The 19,937-nt window shown below is 44.1% G+C and overlaps 1 protein-coding gene across 2 annotated transcripts in view; it reads left to right on the forward strand.

The window, feature by feature from the left end:
• LOC137642766 (uncharacterized) overlaps nt 1–19,708 on the forward strand; it is a 122,866-nt gene extending 103,158 nt beyond the window's left edge. For both annotated transcript variants that reach the window (XM_068375610.1, XM_068375611.1), the window contains exon 21: nt 19,464–19,708. In XM_068375610.1, the coding sequence (XP_068231711.1) occupies nt 19,464–19,557 (94 nt within the window). In that variant the 3' untranslated portion in view covers nt 19,558–19,708. The remainder of the gene's footprint in view (nt 1–19,463) is intronic.
• The last annotated feature ends 229 nt before the right edge of the window (nt 19,709–19,937 follow it).

The following is a 19,937-nucleotide window of genomic DNA, read 5'->3' on the forward strand; positions in this document are numbered from 1 at the left end:
TATGTATGTATTTGTACCTGTGCAAAATACAAACCACCTGTTCTTACTGAGGAGTATTATCTCGGCGAAAGCTGAAACCAGCTGATAAACCTTTTGGTCAGGGTGTAACTACCCTATTTAGTGGAGGGGTGGAGCGGGGTAGGTTAACCCTCCAGCGCACACCAGCGACTAACCTTCACTTTTTATTTCGGCTCGGTAGAGTAAAGACGTCGTCTCTCTCTCCCATCAACACCCTTTTAACTGGTTACGGCTAAAAGCAACTGGCCTAATACTTATTAGTTTTCAATATTAAACTTAGCCGGTGATTATATAAGCTGCAACTCTGTTGCTCGACAGAAAACTCTACGTTAAAAATCCGCCAGCGATCGCAATGCAGGTAGGGGGTGTACTTCAACAGCGCCATCTGTCGTGCAGGTACTTAGTACTCAATGTAAACACAGAACTCAATTTTCTCTCTGTCGGGCTACCGGCAAGACCTACTAATTCGCTGTTACTAACTGGATTTGTTTTCACAACTATTTGGTGAAGTACACTATTCTAGTTTTGAGCTTTCGCTATGCAGGTGTTTTATCTTCATCTCAAAACTTGAACTCGTTTTGGATAGATTTAATTATGGTGACAAAGAGAGTATGGACTCTCTTTCACTTTTAAATGGCCGACCCTTCCCTTAGACGGAAGTGTGTTTAGGTTTTTAGTAATTTTGCTTAACACGTTATAGATCTATATATTTTATATCTCTCCGCCTTTATTAGGCCTCTTCGATTAACTTTCCATTTATTATAAACATATAAAAATAATTATTTATGTTTTGTTTATATGCGACCTTTCCTGATAGTAGGCGGTCCTAACTTGGAACCGAAGTTAATCAACGTTGAGCCCGTTATATCGTATTTAGCCTTTAAAGAATTTAAAACTTTTTAAATTTAATGTTTTATGAAAGAATTTCTTTGATAGTCTTCGTACTGTTTTCAAAGATGAACTAACGTTTAGTTTTTTAGACTACGCAGTTGTTGACGTTCAGGACGTTCAACATGCGCTCTATCGTTACGATAGAGAGAGAGTGTATCACGGTTTCACTTTGCAGTAAGAGTAAATCGATTCTGACGTTTTGTTCATTCTTTCTTAGCTTAAATGTTTTAAATTCTAAATTAAAGGAACTTTTTATTTGGAAAACCTTTCAGTTTTTTCCTTTAGTCAAATAACATGTTTTTTTTTTTGACGATATATAATTGGGCTCTTCTCTTAGGTGCGAAATCAAGAGAGAAAGAGAGAGAGAGATAGAGACGGAGGGAGAGAGAGGAGAGAAAACGTTCCGTTCAAGCGGGTAACGTTGTTCTCGTGTTACTCTCGTCCCTAGTCTCTGTACGGGGAGGAAGGTAAAACGTTTCTAGGGTTTTATTCTTGTCCCCAGGCTATGTGCGGTGAGAGATTGTAAACGTAGTTTATTTGAACTAGTGTTTAGTCTCTTTCCCAGCCACTGAATTTTTTATCTTTATATATGTTTTCTGTTTTTTGCTAGTATTAATGAGCTGCATTATACGACTGATTTCGCAATTACTACCTTTTAATGAAGGGTAGAATTGCGTGTTTCAGGTAGAAATCAGTAAAAGTTTCGATTTCAGTGAAATAAGTGCAAAACAGAAAATCGATAAAGTGATATGCGCAAAGTGTTACAGTGTTGCGTCCGAGGGTTCGTCTGTTCGTGCCTGTCGTTCACCTAGTCCGGGACCTCTTGCAAGCTCCCAAGCCCAGGGGAGAAGTAATGTCGAACGACTTATGGGTTCGAGAGGCCTTGATCAACGAACAGACGTTTTTCCCTCCGTGGTTTCGGGCGTATCTACCCAAGATCGCCCCACCCACACAAAGACGAGAGAGCCCATTTATTTCTCGTCTGCGGAAGAGGTTTCTCGTAAGAAACCATGGACCAAGGTCTCGCGGCTTATTAAGCGCAAGTCGGTCCCTTCCGCGCAAGTCCAACGGCCCAGTTGTAGCCACTGGGTCAGTTCGGACTCGCTGCAGTCTTCCGACGACTGCTCACCTCCTAAGAGAGGCAAAGCGGTACCGCATCAGGCAGTCACACCGTCTGTTGCCGCACCTGCTCTTGTAGACCCTAAGTGGTCTTTGCTGCAGTCCATGCAGTCTCAGTTAACGTCATTGATGCAGGACTTTCGTGCGGAGAAGGTTGACACCAACCTCTAGCCTACAACCAACCACGGTTGTGCGTCCTGTGGACGCTGAGGCGACCTTCTGCCGCACTCCAGCTGAGAAAGTCCCGCCACCCATGCGTTCCAGTGTACCCTGCCAGCCGCATGTTGAAGTTCAGCGACGCACGGAACCTTCCGTTGACGTTCGCGAGGTACAACAACAGTCTAAGTTGTTTTGTTTTGATGCGGTGCGTCAACCTCCGCATTCTAGAGTTGTTTTGACTGCTCAGTCTAGACAGTCAAAGCAGTCTCGAGTGGACACTTTACGTCCTCACGCACCTGTTGTGGTTGACAGTTCAGTTGTTGACAGTTCACAGACTGTCAAGCAGTTACATGACGTTGCCTTCTGGTCTGCTACTAATGCTCCAGTGAGAGACTCACTGAGGTAACCTAGCTTTTATCGGACAAGGTTCCTGTAGATGAGGAAGTTGCTGTTCTCCCTCCTACTGATATTCCCTTGAGGACTCTGTCAGATGGAGAGGAGCCTTAAGCTGCTTAGCCTCCTATGGACTTTAATTAAATCATGATGATTTTTTTTAAGGATCTTCGTCCGGATCTTGTAACTGCTGCTCCTCGTTCGCCTAACGTCAGAACTTACACTAGGCCTAGCTACTTCGAAGCCGTTGTTTTTAAGCTAGTGCTCTCTCGCTCTCCTAGAGAGCATTACGTTATCTAGGCGACTGGTTTTTGCACCAGGAGGAGTTTTTAGGCATACAGCCTTTGATTTCCCTTCTTTTAAACTGGCTTATAGAGCGAGAGTCTGATATGACACGAGAGAAGTTCTCGGCTTGGGAGTTCATGCCTCTGCCCAGATAGACTTCTCAATTCTGGTAGACTCGCCCTGGCGCCTAGCCAGGAGACGCTCCAAGTTGTTTACAGGTCAACTTCTCAGCTTTTGTCAAGCCTTTGAAGTTTTGCTGTACTATTATGTCACACATAACAAGGCTTTCAGGGATGGTAAACTGTTCCGCCTCAGTCGCTAACCCCGTCTGTTGCCACACCTGCTCCCGTAGACCCTAAATGGGCTTTGCTGCAAGCCATGCAGTCCAAGCTTGCGTCCTTGATAGAGGACTTAAATGCGGAGAAGAACCTTCTGGCCAACAACCTTCCAACCGGTCGGTTGTGCGCCCTGTTGACGCTGAGGTAACCTACTCGCGTCTGCCAGTTGAGTTGGTTCCTCCTTCTGGCCAACAACCTTCCAACCGGTCGGTTGTGCGCCCTGTTGACGCTGAGGTAACCTACTCGCGTCTGCCAGTTGAGGTGGTTCCTCCTTCTGGCCAACAACCTTCCAACCGGTCGGTTGTGCGCCCTGTTGACGCTGAGGTAACCTACTCGCGTCTGCCAGTTGAGGTGGTTCCTCCACCGATGCGACCCAGTGTGGGTTGCCAGTCGCACGTTGACGTCTAGCGACGCTCGGAGGTGGTTGTTGACGTTCAGGACGTTCAACAACCAGCAGAGGTGACTTGTTGTGACGAAGTGCGTCAACCTCAGCAACCCGGTAGGGTGTTGACTGCACAACCCAGACGGTCTAGACAGTTTCGGGTTGACGCTGTACTTCCTCGCGCACCCAAGGTTGTTGACAGTTCACAGACTGTGCAGCAGTTCCATGATATTGCGTCCGGCTCCGTCACGCATCCACCAGTGCGACCGGATTCAGCGAGTCAGACGTTGCCCACTCCGTTGCCGTTTCCTCATCAGTTTCGGATGAGGAACCCTCTGATGAGGACGTTGCTGAACAAGACGATCAGCCCCCAGCCCTGCTATCCATCCAGAAGATGCTGAAGAAGGAACGCTGCTCAGTCAGGCTGTGGATGAGTCTGGTAGGGACACTGTCATCCGTGGATCAATTTGTGTCACTAGGAAGACTACACCTCCGTCCTCTTCTATACCATCTAGCTTTTCACTGGAAAAAGGACAAGACGCTAGAAGCGGTCTCGATCCCGGTTTCCGGAAAGATAAAGTCTTGTCTGACTTGGTGAAAGGACTATATCAACCTTAGAGAGGGTCTTCCCCTGACTGTTCAGACTCCCAACCACGTTCTCTTCTCGGACGCATCGGACGTAGGCTGGGGTGCGACATTAGACGGTCGGGAATGCTCGGGATTATGGAACTCGAGTCAAAGGACAATGCATTTCAACTGCAAGGAGCTACTGGCAGTACGTCTGACTTGGAAAAGCTTCAGGTCTCTCCTTCAAGGCAAAGTGGTGGAGGTGAACTCGGACAACACCACGGCTTTGGCGTACATCTCCAAGCAAGGAGGGACCTACTCTCTGACGTTGTACGAGATCGCTAGGGACCTCCTCACCTGGTCAAAAGGTCTAGACATATCACTAGTAACGAGGTTCATCCAAGGCAACGTGCAGGTACTTAGTACTCAATGTAAACACAGAACTCAATTTTCTCTCTGTCGGGCTACCGGCAAGACCTACTAATTCGCTGTTACTAACTGGATTTGTTTTCACAACTATTTGGTGAAGTACACTATTCTAGTTTTGAGCTTTCGCTATGCAGGTGTTTTATCTTCATCTCAAAACTTGAACTCGTTTTGGATAGATTTAATTATGGTGACAATGAGAGTATGGACTCTCTTTCACTTTTAAATGGCCGACCCTTCCCTTAGACGGAAGTGTGTTTAGGTTTTTAGTAATTTTGCTTAACACGTTATAGATCTATATATTTTATATCTCTCCGCCTTTATTAGGCCTCTTCGATTAACTTTCCATTTATTATAAACATATAAAAATAATTTTTTATGTTTTGTTTATATGCGACCTTTCCTGATAGTAGGCGGTCCTAACTTGGAACCGAAGTTAATCAACGTTGAGCCCGTTATATCGTATTTAGCCTTTAAAGAATTTAAAACTTTTTAAATTTAATGTTTTATGAAAGAATTTCTTTGATAGTCTTCGTACTGTTTTCAAAGATGAACTAACGTTTAGTTTTTTAGACTACGCAGTTGTTGACGTTCAGGACGTTCAACATGCGCTCTATCGTTACGATAGAGAGAGAGTGTATCACGGTTTCACTTTGCAGTGAGAGTAAATCGATTCTGACGTTTTGTTCATTCTTTCTTAGCTTAAATGTTTTAAATTCTAAATTAAAGGAACTTTTTATTTGGAAAACCTTTCAGTTTTTTCCTTTAGTCAAATAACATGTTTTTTTTTTGACGATATATAATTGGGCTCTTCTCTTAGGTGCGAAATCAAGAGAGAAAGAGAGAGAGAGATAGAGACGGAGGGAGAGAGAGGAGAGAAAACGTTCCGTTCAAGCGGGTAACGTTGTTCTCGTGTTACTCTCGTCCCTAGTCTCTGTACGGGGAGGAAGGTAAAACGTTTCTAGGGTTTTATTCTTGTCCCCAGGCTATGTGCGGTGAGAGATTGTAAACGTAGTTTATTTGAACTAGTGTTTAGTCTCTTTCCCAGCCACTGAATTTTTTATCTTTATATATGTTTTCTGTTTTTTGCTAGTATTAATGAGCTGCATTATACGACTGATTTCGCAATTACTACCTTTTAATGAAGGGTAGAATTGCGTGTTTCAGGTAGAAATCAGTAAAAGTTTCGATTTCAGTGAAATAAGTGCAAAACAGAAAATCGATAAAGTGATATGCGCAAAGTGTTACAGTGTTGCGTCCGAGGGTTCGTCTGTTCGTGCCTGTCGTTCACCTAGTCCGGGACCTCTTGCAAGCTCCCAAGCCCAGGGGAGAAGTAATGTCGAACGACTTATGGGTTCGAGAGGCCTTGATCAACGAACAGACGTTTTTCCCTCCGTGGTTTCGGGCGTATCTACCCAAGATCGCCCCACCCACACAAAGACGAGAGAGCCCATTTATTTCTCGTCTGCGGAAGAGGTTTCTCGTAAGAAACCATGGACCAAGGTCTCGCGGCTTATTAAGCGCAAGTCGGTCCCTTCCGCGCAAGTCCAACGGCCCAGTTGTAGCCACTGGGTCAGTTCGGACTCGCTGCAGTCTTCCGACGACTGCTCACCTCCTAAGAGAGGCAAAGCGGTACCGCATCAGGCAGTCACACCGTCTGTTGCCGCACCTGCTCTTGTAGACCCTAAGTGGTCTTTGCTGCAGTCCATGCAGTCTCAGTTAACGTCATTGATGCAGGACTTTCGTGCGGAGAAGGTTGACACCAACCTCTAGCCTACAACCAACCACGGTTGTGCGTCCTGTGGACGCTGAGGCGACCTTCTGCCGCACTCCAGCTGAGAAAGTCCCGCCACCCATGCGTTCCAGTGTACCCTGCCAGCCGCATGTTGACGTTCAGCGACGCACGGAACCTTCCGTTGACGTTCGCGAGGTACAACAACAGTCTAAGTTGTTTTGTTTTGATGCGGTGCGTCAACCTCCGCATTCTAGAGTTGTTTTGACTGCTCAGTCTAGACAGTCAAAGCAGTCTCGAGTGGACACTTTACGTCCTCACGCACCTGTTGTGGTTGACAGTTCAGTTGTTGACAGTTCACAGACTGTCAAGCAGTTACATGACATTGCCTTCTGGTCTGCTACTAATGCTCCAGTGAGAGACTCACTGAGGTAATAGTCTGGGAGCTAGCTTAAGTTTATTTAACAATTTGAGCCCGAAAGGTTTGAGCATTGGATTCCATGCGTTTTATGGGTGTCATTACAAAGAGGCAAGTCTTAAGTGACATGGCTTGTACGGTGACTAGGGGTAGCCCCTCAAACCCCCCATCAAAATTTATTTTATTTAACAACTTGAGCCCAAACATCAAATAACATTTTATCAAGTGGCCCTTGGATAAGGATTCAAATCCCATCAGTTAAGACCAAAAATTCCTGTACGTTGATTAATTAAGACACTAATTAATTACAGCCAATTTCAGTTTTATTTAACAATTCAAGCCCAAACTATTTTCTTTCATATAATGATACTACTAGATACAGTGAAGAGAAAAATATAATACAAGACCAAAAATATTTGTACGGGGGCCATTTAAGACCCCTTATTAATTACCATGGGCATTTTTTGGTGCCAGATTGCACTTTATCTAACCAACATAGCCCATCCAAAATTTCAGTTGCATATTACTATCTACCAAGTTTAATATCATTTCAAACAAGTCAAGACACAATTTACCTGTACATCAGCTAATTAAGACGCTAATTAATTTGACCTGATTACAGTTTTATTTAACAATTTGAGCCCAAACAAATTTCTTTCAAATAATGATACCACTAGTAACAGTGATTGGAAAAATACAACACAAGACCAAAAAATTTTGTACAGGGTACATTTAAGACCCCTTATAAGCAGGCCTTAATATGTCAATTACAAAATAAAAGTGCATTCTTTGATCTTATCTCACTAGTGTTTGACTAGTGGTTTTTGTTAATAAACATCTCGCATAATCCAAGAGTCCAAAGGTTACTCACAAAGTTTTATTGTCTATGAGTATGTACAGCATAAGTCATATATATGAACTTAATTGTGAAAGCTAATGGTGCGTGAATGGCAGTATGGCTAAAACCAACAAGAGCACATTGCTTCAGAACCTTGAGAAACGGTTGAATCACCAGGCTCCTGAGACTGTAGATGTCAGCATTGTTGATGGCAATTTTATTCTACATACATTGGTTGGACAAAAAACATCAACATATGGTAGCCTTGCAAGATTGATTTTAATGAATGTAACTGCATTGTCAAAAATAAGAATTGATATACTGTTCGACACTTATGCTGAACCATCTATCAAAGACTCTGAAAGAATGAGAAGGAATGCCACAGATAAAGGGTACCTCATCACTGGACCAGAACAACGTTGTCCCAGAAATTTGGCAGATGGACTCAAGTCCAACTCATTCAAGCAGAGCCTAGCAGAATTTTTAGCTCATGAATGGCAGCGCCCTGAATATACCACACTGATTGGCAGTAGGATAATATATTTGGGCCATTTGTCAGAATGTCACAGCTTTCATGTATCACCAACAGGGGTAGTCATTCGAGAAGCCGTCCAGGATTTGGCTTGTAATCACCACGAGGCTGATACTAGGATATGTTTACATGCATACCATGCAGCTAGAGAAAAACAATCGAGAAATATTGTGGTCAGGGCTTCTGACACTGATATTGCTGTTATTTTGCTTTATCATGTCATAAAACACAAAATGAAAGTTTGGATGGATGTTGGAACAACTGGGAAGGACACACGGCGCTATATTGATATAACATTACTAGCAAAAGAGCTCGGTGTGGAAGTTTGTGGAGCTTTGCCAGGATTTCATGCCTTCACGGGCTCTGACTATACATCCGCCTTTGTTAGAAAAGGGAAATTGCGTCCACTAGGACTACTTGAAAAGTCTGCTGATGTCCAGGCTGCTTTTGCAGAGATGGGAACATGTGAAAACATCTCAGTCACTGCTGAAAAGGCTCTCCAGAGATTTACGGCATACCTCTATGGTTTTAAGGGAGATCAATGTCAGTTGAATGAATACCGCTACAAAGTCGTTGAGAGGGCATTCAGTCCTAAACCTGGCTGCAAAAATATGTTGGAAAGGTTGAGTGGTATTGATGAGTGTCTCATCCCACCTTGTGAAGCTGAGCTTTCTCAGCATATAAGAAGGTGTTCTTTTGTTGCTCGAATGTGGTCAAGTGCCAACTCAAACATGATTGAACAGGATCCATCTGAAATTGATGGTTGGATTTTGATGGAATCAAAATATGAGCCTAAGATGTTTGATGGTGATCAGATTCCAGAGAAAGTGGTGTCTGCTATGGATGATGATAGTAGTTCAGTGTCAAATGACAAAGAAATAGGTGATAGTGATAGTGAGATAGAGACTGTGTATGGTAGTGGCTTAGAAACAGATACTGATTCTGACTGTGATGACTAGAATACTTCTGATTTCTTTAATGTGAAAATATGTTTACCTATATATCCATGACTACTCTATGGTTTGATTAATGTTTATGGCTGTTGCTCTACATGCAATTATCGTTATTTAACTGTGTAAGATAAAACATGAATTAAAATGCTGTGTTAAAAAACTATGGAATGAAAAATTCAAATTGAACTGATTGTTTTTTTTCTATACACGTCTATGCGTGTATTATACTCAATATTTTATATTTTATTCAAAGCTAAGAGTGATTAGCATCATATGCTTTATTATGTTTCCCATATTGTGAACAGTAATGCGTAATATATATTTTGCCACTAACAAACGAGGCATTCTCATCAAGAGAGTAGCTCTTAAATGGCAAATGTTCAAATATATTTTGTCTTAAATTGTGTTTTCCTACTGAGTTTAACTAGTGGTAGAATCTATGAAAGAAATTACTGGGGGCTTATATTATGAAATAATACTGTAATTAAATAAAATTATTATTGTTTTAAATTTTCTGATGTACTGATAATTTATCTTTTGAGCTGTAGGAAATATTATAGTTGGAAGACAGTAGCATGCAACTCTTGGATTATGCGAGATGTTTATTAACAAAAACCACTAGTCAAACACTAGTGAGATAAGATCAAAGAATGCACTTTTATTTTGTAATTGACATATTAAGGTCTGCTTATAAGGGGTCTTAAATGTACCCTGTACAAAATTTTTTGGTCTTGTGTTGTATTTTTCCAATCACTGTTACTAGTGGTATCATTATTTGAAAGAAATTTGTTTGGGCTCAACTCGTTAAATAAAACTGTAATCAGGTCAAATTAATTAGCGTCTTAATTAGCTGATGTACAGGTAAATTGTGTCTTGACTTGTATGAAATGATATTAAACTTGGTAGATAGTAATATGCAACTGAAATTTTGGATGGGCTATGTTGGTTAGATAAAGTGCAATCTGGCACCAAAAAATGCCCATGGTAATTAATAAGGGGTCTTAAATGGCCCCCGTACAAATATTTTTGGTCTTGTATTATATTTTTCTCTTCACTGTATCTAGTAGTATCATTATATGAAAGAAAATAGTTTGGGCTTGAATTGTTAAATAAAACTGAAATTGGCTGTAATTAATTAGTGTCTTAATTAATCAACGTACAGGAATTTTTGGTCTTAACTGATGGGATTTGAATCCTTATCCAAGGGCCACTTGATAAAATGTTATTTGATGTTTGGGCTCAAGTTGTTAAATAAAATAAATTTTGATGGGGGGTTTGAGGGGCTACCCCTAGTCACCGTACAAGCCATGTCACTTAAGACTTGCCTCTTTGTAATGACACCCATAAAACGCATGGAATCCAATGCTCAAACCTTTCGGGCTCAAATTGTTAAATAAACTTAAGCTAGCTCCCGGTTTATAACCTAGCTTTTATCGGACAAGGTTCCTGTAGATGAGGAAGTTGCTGTTCTCCCTCCTACTGATATTCCCTTGAGGACTCTGTCAGATGGAGAGGAGCCTTAAGCTGCTTAGCCTCCTATGGACTTTAATTAAATCATGATGATTTTTTTTAAGGATCTTCGTCCGGATCTTGTAACTGCTGCTCCTCGTTCGCCTAACGTCAGAACTTACACTAGGCCTAGCTACTTCGAAGCCGTTGTTTTTAAGCTAGTGCTCTCTCGCTCTCCTAGAGAGCATTACGTTATCTAGGCGACTGGTTTTTGCACCAGGAGGAGTTTTTAGGGATACAGCCTTTGATTTCCCTTCTTTTAAACTGGCTTATAGAGCGAGAGTCTGATATGACACGAGAGAAGTTCTCGGCTTGGGAGTTCATGCCTCTGCCCAGATAGACTTCTCAATTCTGGTAGACTCGCCCTGGCGCCTAGCCAGGAGACGCTCCAAGTTGTTTACAGGTCAACTTCTCAGCTTTTGTCAAGCCTTTGAAGTTTTGCTGTACTATTATGTCACACATAACAAGGCTTTCAGGGATGGTAAACTGTTCCGCCTCAGTCGCTAACCCCGTCTGTTGCCACACCTGCTCCCGTAGACCCTAAATGGGCTTTGCTGCAAGCCATGCAGTCCAAGCTTGCGTCCTTGATAGAGGACTTAAATGCGGAGAAGAACCTTCTGGCCAACAACCTTCCAACCGGTCGGTTGTGCGCCCTGTTGACGCTGAGGTAACCTACTCGCGTCTGCCAGTTGAGTTGGTTCCTCCTTCTGGCCAACAACCTTCCAACCGGTCGGTTGTGCGCCCTGTTGACGCTGAGGTAACCTACTCGCGTCTGCCAGTTGAGGTGGTTCCTCCTTCTGGCCAACAACCTTCCAACCGGTCGGTTGTGCGCCCTGTTGACGCTGAGGTAACCTACTCGCGTCTGCCAGTTGAGGTGGTTCCTCCACCGATGCGACCCAGTGTGGGTTGCCAGTCGCACGTTGACGTCTAGCGACGCTCGGAGGTGGTTGTTGACGTTCAGGACGTTCAACAACCAGCAGAGGTGACTTGTTGTGACGAAGTGCGTCAACCTCAGCAACCCGGTAGGGTGTTGACTGCACAACCCAGACGGTCTAGACAGTTTCGGGTTGACGCTGTACTTCCTCGCGCACCCAAGGTTGTTGACAGTTCACAGACTGTGCAGCAGTTCCATGATATTGCGTCCGGCTCCGTCACGCATCCACCAGTGCGACCGGATTCAGCGAGTCAGACGTTGCCCACTCCGTTGCCGTTTCCTCATCAGTTTCGGATGAGGAACCCTCTGATGAGGACGTTGCTGAACAAGACGATCAGCCCCCAGCCCTGCTATCCATCCAGAAGATGCTGAAGAAGGAACGCTGCTCAGTCAGGCTGTGGATGAGTCTGGTAGGGACACTGTCATCCGTGGATCAATTTGTGTCACTAGGAAGACTACACCTCCGTCCTCTTCTATACCATCTAGCTTTTCACTGGAAAAAGGACAAGACGCTAGAAGCGGTCTCGATCCCGGTTTCCGGAAAGATAAAGTCTTGTCTGACTTGGTGAAAGGACTATATCAACCTTAGAGAGGGTCTTCCCCTGACTGTTCAGACTCCCAACCACGTTCTCTTCTCGGACGCATCGGACGTAGGCTGGGGTGCGACATTAGACGGTCGGGAATGCTCGGGATTATGGAACTCGAGTCAAAGGACAATGCATTTCAACTGCAAGGAGCTACTGGCAGTACGTCTGACCTGGAAAAGCTTCAGGTCTCTCCTTCAAGGCAAAGTGGTGGAGGTGAACTCGGACAACACCACGGCTTTGGCGTACATCTCCAAGCAAGGAGGGACCTACTCTCTGACGTTGTACGAGATCGCTAGGGACCTCCTCACCTGGTCAAAAGGTCTAGACATATCACTAGTAACGAGGTTCATCCAAGGCAACGTGAATGTCATGGCAGATTGTCTCAGTCGGAAGGGACAAATAATTCCAACAGAATGGACCCTCCACAAGGATGTATGCAAGAGACTTTGGGCCACCTGGGGTCAGCCAACCATAGATCTCTTCGCAACCTCGATGACTAAGAGGCTCCCAATATTTTGCTCACCAATCCCGGACCCAGCAGCAGTTCATATAGATGCCTTTCTACTAGATTGGTCACATCTAGATCTATATGCATTCCCTCCGTTCAAGATTGTCAACAAGGTACTGCAGAAGTTCGCCTCTCACGAAGGGACAAGGTTGACGCTAGTTGCTTCCCTCTGGCCCGCGAGAGAATGGTTCACCGAGGTACTTCGATGGCTAGTAGACGTTCCCAGAACACTTCCCCTAAGGGTGGACCTTCTACGTCAGCCACGCGTAAAGAAGGTACACCAAGGCCTCCACGCTCTTTGTCTGACTGCCTTCAGACTATCGAAAGACACTCGAGAGCTAGAGGCTTTTCGAAGGAGGCAGCCAGAGCGATTGCTAGAGCAAGGAGAACATCCACCCTTAGATTCTACCAATCGAAGTGGGAAATCTTCCGAAACTGGTGCAAGTCAGTATCCGTATCCTCGACCAGTACCTCTGTAACTCAAATAGCTGACTTTCTCTTATATCTGAGGAAAGAACGATCTCTTTCAGCTCCCACTATCAAGGGTTACAGAAGCATGTTGGCATCAGTCTTCCGTCACAGAGGCTTAGATCTTTCCAACAATAAAGATCTACAGGACCTCCTTAAGTCTTTTGAGACCACGAAGGAGCGTCGTTTGGTTACACCTGGTTGGAATTTAGACGTGGTACTAAGATTCCTTATGTCAGACAGGTTCGAACCGCTACAATCAGCCTCCCTGAAAGATCTCACCTTAAAGACTCTTTTCCTGGTATGCTTAGCCACAGCTAAAAGAGTCAGTGAGATTCATGCCTTCAGCAAGAACATCGGATTCTCATCCGAAACGGCTACATGTTCTACAACTTGGTTTTCTAGCCAAAAACGAGCTGCCTTCTCGGCCTTGGCCAATATCGTTCGATATTCCAAACTTATCGTATGGTTGGAAATGAACTAGAAAGAGTCTTATGTCCTGTAAGAGCTCTTAAGTTCTATTTAAAACGAACTAAACCTTTACGAGGCCCGTCTGAAGCTTTATGGTGTTCAGTTAAGAAACCATCTTTGCCTATGTCAAAGAATGCTTTATCCTATTTTATCAGACTGTTAATACGAGAAGCTCATTCCCATCTGAATGAGGAAGACCAAGCTTTGCTGAAGGTAAGGACACACGAAGTTAGAGCTGTCGCAACTTCCGTGGCCTTTAAACAAAATAGATCTCTGCAAAGTATAATCGACGCAACCTATTGGAAAAGCAAGTCAGTGTTCGCGTCTTTTTATCTTAAGAATGTCCAGTCTCTTTACGAGAACTGCTACACTCTGGGACCATTCGTAGCAACGAGTGCAGTAGTGGGTGAGGGCTCAACCACTACAATTCCCTAATTCCATAACCTTTTTAATCTTTCTCTTGAAATGTTTTATTATTGTTTTTGGGTTGTCCGGAAGGCTAAGAAGCCTTTCGCATCCTACTTGATTTGGCGGGTGGTCAAAGTCATTTCTTGAGAAGCGCCTAGATTAGAGGTTTTGATGAGGTCCTGTTGTATGGGTTGCAACCCTTGATACTTCAGATCCTAGGGGTCGCTCAGCATCCTAAGAGGATCGCGAGGCTCCGTAAGGAAGACGTACTTAAAAAGGCAGAGTAATGGTTCAAGTCGACTTCCTTACCAGGTACTTATTTATTTTATGTTTGTTATTTTGAATAACTGCTAAAATGAAATAAAAAATCCTTAGCTCATAATAATGTAAACAATTATTGCTGGTCTCTACCCACCCCCCTGGGTGTGAATCAGCTTATATAATCACCGGCTAAGTTTAATATTGAAAAATGTTATTTTTATAATAAAATAAATTTTTGAATATACTTACCCGGTGATTATATATTAAAGGACCCTCCCTTCCTCCCCAATAGAGACCCAGTGGACCGAGGAGAAAATTGAGTTCTGTGTTTACATTGAGTACTGAGTACCTGCACGACAGATGGCGCTGTTGAAGTACACCCCCTACCTGCATTGCGATCGCTGGCGGATTTTTAACGTAGAGTTTTCTGTCGAGCAACAGAGTTGCAGCTTATATAATCACCGGGTAAGTATATTCAAAAATTTATTTTATTATAAAAATAACATATTTCCATTTGAGCTGCCTTCCTTACACGGGTTCCCCGGGCAAGGGAGGTAGCAAGAGGCCATGGCTTCTACCCCTGCTGCTCACCCAGTATTCGCTCTGCTTCAGTGGGCGGTCAGGAGCAGTGGCAGACGGGAACTCCTTGGGCTTGGAGTGACTTGTCACAGGACTACAGGTCTCGGGAACGAGTTTTGGCTTTGTGCCAGAGGTTGTACGGGTTGCTGTTCCTTTAGCCGGGTTCGCCCGAAGGAGGTGATGCAACCTGTACAACCAAAAGGTTCGCCTACAAGTGTTGCGCAGTCAGACTTTCCGAGGAAGGACGATGCAACACCCTTCCGAGCGGAAGCTCCCTCGTCCGTGGGGCAATGCGCCATAGGAAGGAGGAATTGATCGATCCTCTCTTTTGTGAGAGGAGAGATCTTCTCCAACACCCTTCTGAATGGCAGCTCCTTCGTCCGCGAGCCAATGCACCATAAGAAGGAGGAGTTGATCGATCCTCTCTTTTGCGAGAGGAGAGATCTTCTCCAACACCGTTCTGAACGGCAGCTCCCTCGTCCGCGAGGCGATGCGCCATAGGAAGGAGGAGTTGATCAAACTCCTCTTGTGAGAGGAGAGATCTCTCCAACACTCCCTTTTGAGCAGCAGCTACCTCATACGCGAGACGATGTGCCATCGGGAGGAATAGGTGTTGGTCTCTCTTCTTGATTACGAGAAGAAAGATTTTCTCCTGAGTTGTACCCTCTGAGTACGAAACGAGTCTTGTTGCATTTTCCCTCTGGGATATTTGCCACAGATGGTGAAGACTGCCGGCCCCCTCCTTCCCCATCGACGAGTCTCGTAGGCCTTAACCCTATGGGGTTATTTCTTATCGTGTTTTGGGGCACAACAAAGCTCTTAGAGCTTTGTGAGCCCGAGCTCTTTTGGACCTGCGCCTCATAGTGACTCTAATGAGGGAGAGAGAGCTGATCCTCAAGTCTAACAGAGCCTCTTTTCGTTCTCTTCGAAGGAATGACATAAGGCTACTGACATCCCCCTTTTTGGGGGGTGGGGGTAGGAGTACTAAGAGGAGGTGAGGGATTTCTCGCTTCACGCGAGACCCTCACCTCACGTGAGACACTCACCTCGCACAAGACTTTCATCTCGCATGAGACCCTTGTCTCTCGCGAGACTCACCTCGCCAGGTTTGCCCAAGGCGATCCTCGCCTTAGTACCCCTAGCGAGTTTATGAACCCTCATTGCCAGCTAGATTAGCGTACACTACTAGGTTTAGCTGGAAAGGAAATTTTTTGGCGCTTTCTATTTTCTTGTTCATGGACTTGCGCTGGTTCGCGAGTCCTTGCCAACGTTTGCAAACGCTCGCCAGCATTCGCTGGCAAAACCGTGTACGGAAGCTTTCTGGGACAACAAACCCTTCATGCAAGACTTCGCTTTTGCATGGGTAGCTCTCGGCCCTGCGAAGTTTTACATAACTACAGATGTTCGGTAAAATTCTATAAAAGGCTGAAACGCACTCCTGTGGCGCATGCATTCTTGCCAAGACAAAACCTCAGGATTACTGCCACAAATACGGTTCACTACCAATGGCTTGAGTCAGCCGGATGTGTCAATGTGTCTCTGGACACAATGAGTTCTCGTTAGACACCGTTTCGTGAAATATAATCCTTCTGGGTTATTTTCTTCGGCTTTGTTGCCCGACAAAATGGAGAGCTTACTATTATACCCTTACAAGGTTATAATCTTAAGCATGTAGTCCAAAGATTGTTAGTTTCTGCTCACGTTTACGAACAATAGCAAGCTCCGTACACAAGGTCGCCAGACGATTGTTGTTGGCTTTTCATTACTTTACGAACATTAAGAAGCTTCGCCCACAAGGCAACCATACAATTTTTTCAGCTTCTCGTTACATTTATAAACATTAGCAAGCCTTGCCCACAAGGCAAGCAGGCAAATAACACAACAGAGTTATAATTGTTAAACCAGCTGTATGTGTTGTTTTACACATCTTGAGAATACTACAGCTAGTCGACGATCAAATTCCTTTGGCTGTAATGTTGCGATTCCTAGCACATAATTATTCCCTCAAGCGGTCTCAAACTCGTCAAATGTTTACCTGGAGGCAAAGAGGTTACGTATGCCCGGCCGCAGACGGACGTGGATATGCAGTCAAGCAATCTTGCGGCCGACGAGGAATATAGGCCATCTTACAATTAGAACTCAGTTCTAATAAATCATTATTGTTTATGGCTATATTCCTTACGGGGAGCCAGGTTCTGGATATGCGGTCTCCCTTCATCCCAGGTAGTCCTTCCTAATTTCTGATCAGAGGTCTCAGTTTAAAAATAATAATACTTAGGCCAGAAATTTCACATAAGTGAATCAGTTTCCTGAAAAAGGAAGTTTGAAACTTATTCCAGTTTTGCCGATCGGAGACAAAGAAATACAACCGGTTTCATCGTTCATAGGAAGGAGGTCTCGGTTACGAACATTTTTCAACGTTCTCCAACCGAGTTACAGTTACGGGTCTGTAGAAGGACTTATGCATACATAACCTGTTCAACAATAGATTGGAGATAAATCTCAATCTTACCTTTAGGAAGTAGTTGTGTGCGATAGATCGTTACCGACCGGTCTTTTGCCCGTAAGCGATCACTAGCAGATTCGCTGCAATAACATCTTCCTCTAAGGAGTACCGGCTACCCTGGTTTACCGATTTTATCATACTTCCTCAGCCAACTCCCATTGCGTTGGTGGCAGTTGGAGTTAATTCCCCTGCCCCCCTCATAGCAGGTGTGTGCAAACTATTAAACTTCTTTACATTAACTTGATATGTTAGTTGCTATGCAATCTCTAGACCCCTCGCGAGGAACCGCTGGAAGGTCTAGGTCTCTTGTTCCATGAGACAGAACTTTCTAAACTTTATTGTTGACATCCTACTGGGTATTGGTTGACCAGATAGCCCAGAGCCCTTCCCATTTTCCGATAATGGGGAGGAATTTTTCCTCACAGGTGCTGGTACAATCTGTCTCCCACAGTCTCAATAGCCTGTTATGAATGAATGACTATGACAGGTGGGGGTAGGGCTCCCTGCCCTCGCTCTACTTCAGCAGAGTTGTTTAACTGTTCTATACAATCAATAAAAGTAGGGATGATGTTCAATGGGCCTAAGATCTCCCAGGTAGGCTCTCCATGACTTTTGAAGGAGGTGGTAGCCAAAGTTAATCCTTCTCCATTACAGGTTTGTGATCCTTCTATGGCCCCTGATGTCAGGGGACACAGTAGGACTGGTTTGGTTGCCTACAGTGCGGCAGGTAGGGTAGCATGGTTGGAGACAGTATCAAAGAAAGGTAATTGTAAGGGAATTCTTCTAAAATGATTGAGTGTGACCCTGATCTCTGACCCAGTGCTCTCTTTCCCGTGTCTCACCCTGACCCTTGTGTCAGGGGATACAGGGTCTGTTTCCTCCCTCTGTGCCCGTGGTTGTGCCTCTGGCTCCTCGTGTTGATGGGTCGCGTGGCCTTGAGTGTGCCCCAGTGCTATGGCTCCTGCCGGTGCAACTTCCATCGTTTCTTCCCCAGGGGAAGTATCGTCGTCAGTAGTCACTCCAACCTCAACCTCGACAGCTCTGTTACAGAGCTTGGAGCGAGAGCTAGGAAGAGGAAAAAACCTGCCCATTATTTCACTTCCTCCTCAAACTCTTCGTCCCCTGACTCCAATTAAGACTTTTCCTCTCACCAGAGGAAGGGGTCTAAGTGCAGTTGTAGTTGCTGGGACAGAGATTCCCGCCACCTCTCCTTCCAGAGAGATGGATGGTATCTGTGGGGGTCCTGCGGGACCAAAGCCTCTTATCATGACCCCTTTGCAGGGGGAGAGGCCAGGACCTCGTGTTTTGGCCCTGTGTCTTGGCCCGAGTTATAGCCATCCCACGGAACACAGCGTATTTCTGGGATGTTAGAAGAGCTGTTATGGCATAGAATGTGTAGCAGCGGCTTTGTCATAAGCACGAGATAGTGGTTGACTCAGTACCCCAACCCATGGTGTCACGGCCAAGATCTGCCTCGTCGAGCAGTCTTGTACCAGGAGATATCCTACCAGGGCCTGGACTTTCCCAGGCTCTAGTCTGCAACCCCCCCCCCCCCCCCCGCAAAAAATTACATTCCAGGGTCTTTTCTTTTTACTGAACAGGAATACTTGTGAGGCAAAGCAGACTCTGGAACAGGATGTCCTTGAGCTTCGTCCAAAATTCATGAAAGCGGCCTGTCCTTGCGCTTGGGCTGTAACTCTCCCAAGGGAGGCTTCAGTGGTTCCGCCTTCTTGGAGCACTTGGGTTATCGATCAGCATTTTGGAGCCCCCTTGAGGGTCGAAGCCCTCATTAGCATTGCCATGGTCAGATCTAGTTGATCTAGACCTCGACTAAGTTGATGATCAGTTCTGCAGACCTGAGAATTCAATTCGTTCAGGATCTCAAACAAGATCTTGCCTTTCTTGCTCACTAGGCAACAATGCCACATCCATACAGATTGACCTGTCCTTCCTTTATAAATTGCATGTTATTGAATGGAAGAAAAGGGGAAAATTGACTGGTAAAGGTCAATTAGATTGAGCTTCTGTAGAAGTAATATGAACATCAGGTAAATATAGAAATAAGAAATTTTAATATTAAATTTTGTTTTTGCTTATTCAATGGTAGAATATGAGTACATGAAAAAATTTTGAACCCTGGAGAATACAATTTACTGTATTTATAATTAATCTTTTCAACAGAACTATGCCTCGACTTGGTCTTAACTTGTACAATACCAATGGAAATATCGACATCAACATCAATGAAATTCTCAGAGCGAAAATATCCTCGTGATAGATTACAAGTTGCAGAAAGTATTTTATGCAGAAAAGTATAGTGTTATGAGTCAGTTTTTATTTGATTTTACCTGGTAAGAAATAGGATTTCTTTTAGTAAAAGGCCTGAGTTTGGAAGCTATCGGGAGTGTGTGAGATTGGCTGTAAATTGTATGCTTTATCAATGATAGTTTAAAAGATAATTGCTTTGTAAATTTTTTCAGAGTACATTTTATGAATATTGAATGTTTTTCTGTGGTAAAATTAGAACAACTCAGCATTTACTTAAGAAATGTTCTTGCGTCTTCAAAGAATATACAATTCGATTCATTGCTTTGTTTTCATAATTTATTTTTATCCTCTTACTTTCTCAAGATGTCTTTTTTATATAATTTTAAA

This window comes from Palaemon carinicauda, chromosome 6 (genome assembly GCF_036898095.1).
Source record: "Palaemon carinicauda isolate YSFRI2023 chromosome 6, ASM3689809v2, whole genome shotgun sequence".
In the NCBI taxonomy this organism is placed as follows: Eukaryota; Metazoa; Arthropoda; class Malacostraca; order Decapoda; family Palaemonidae; genus Palaemon; species Palaemon carinicauda.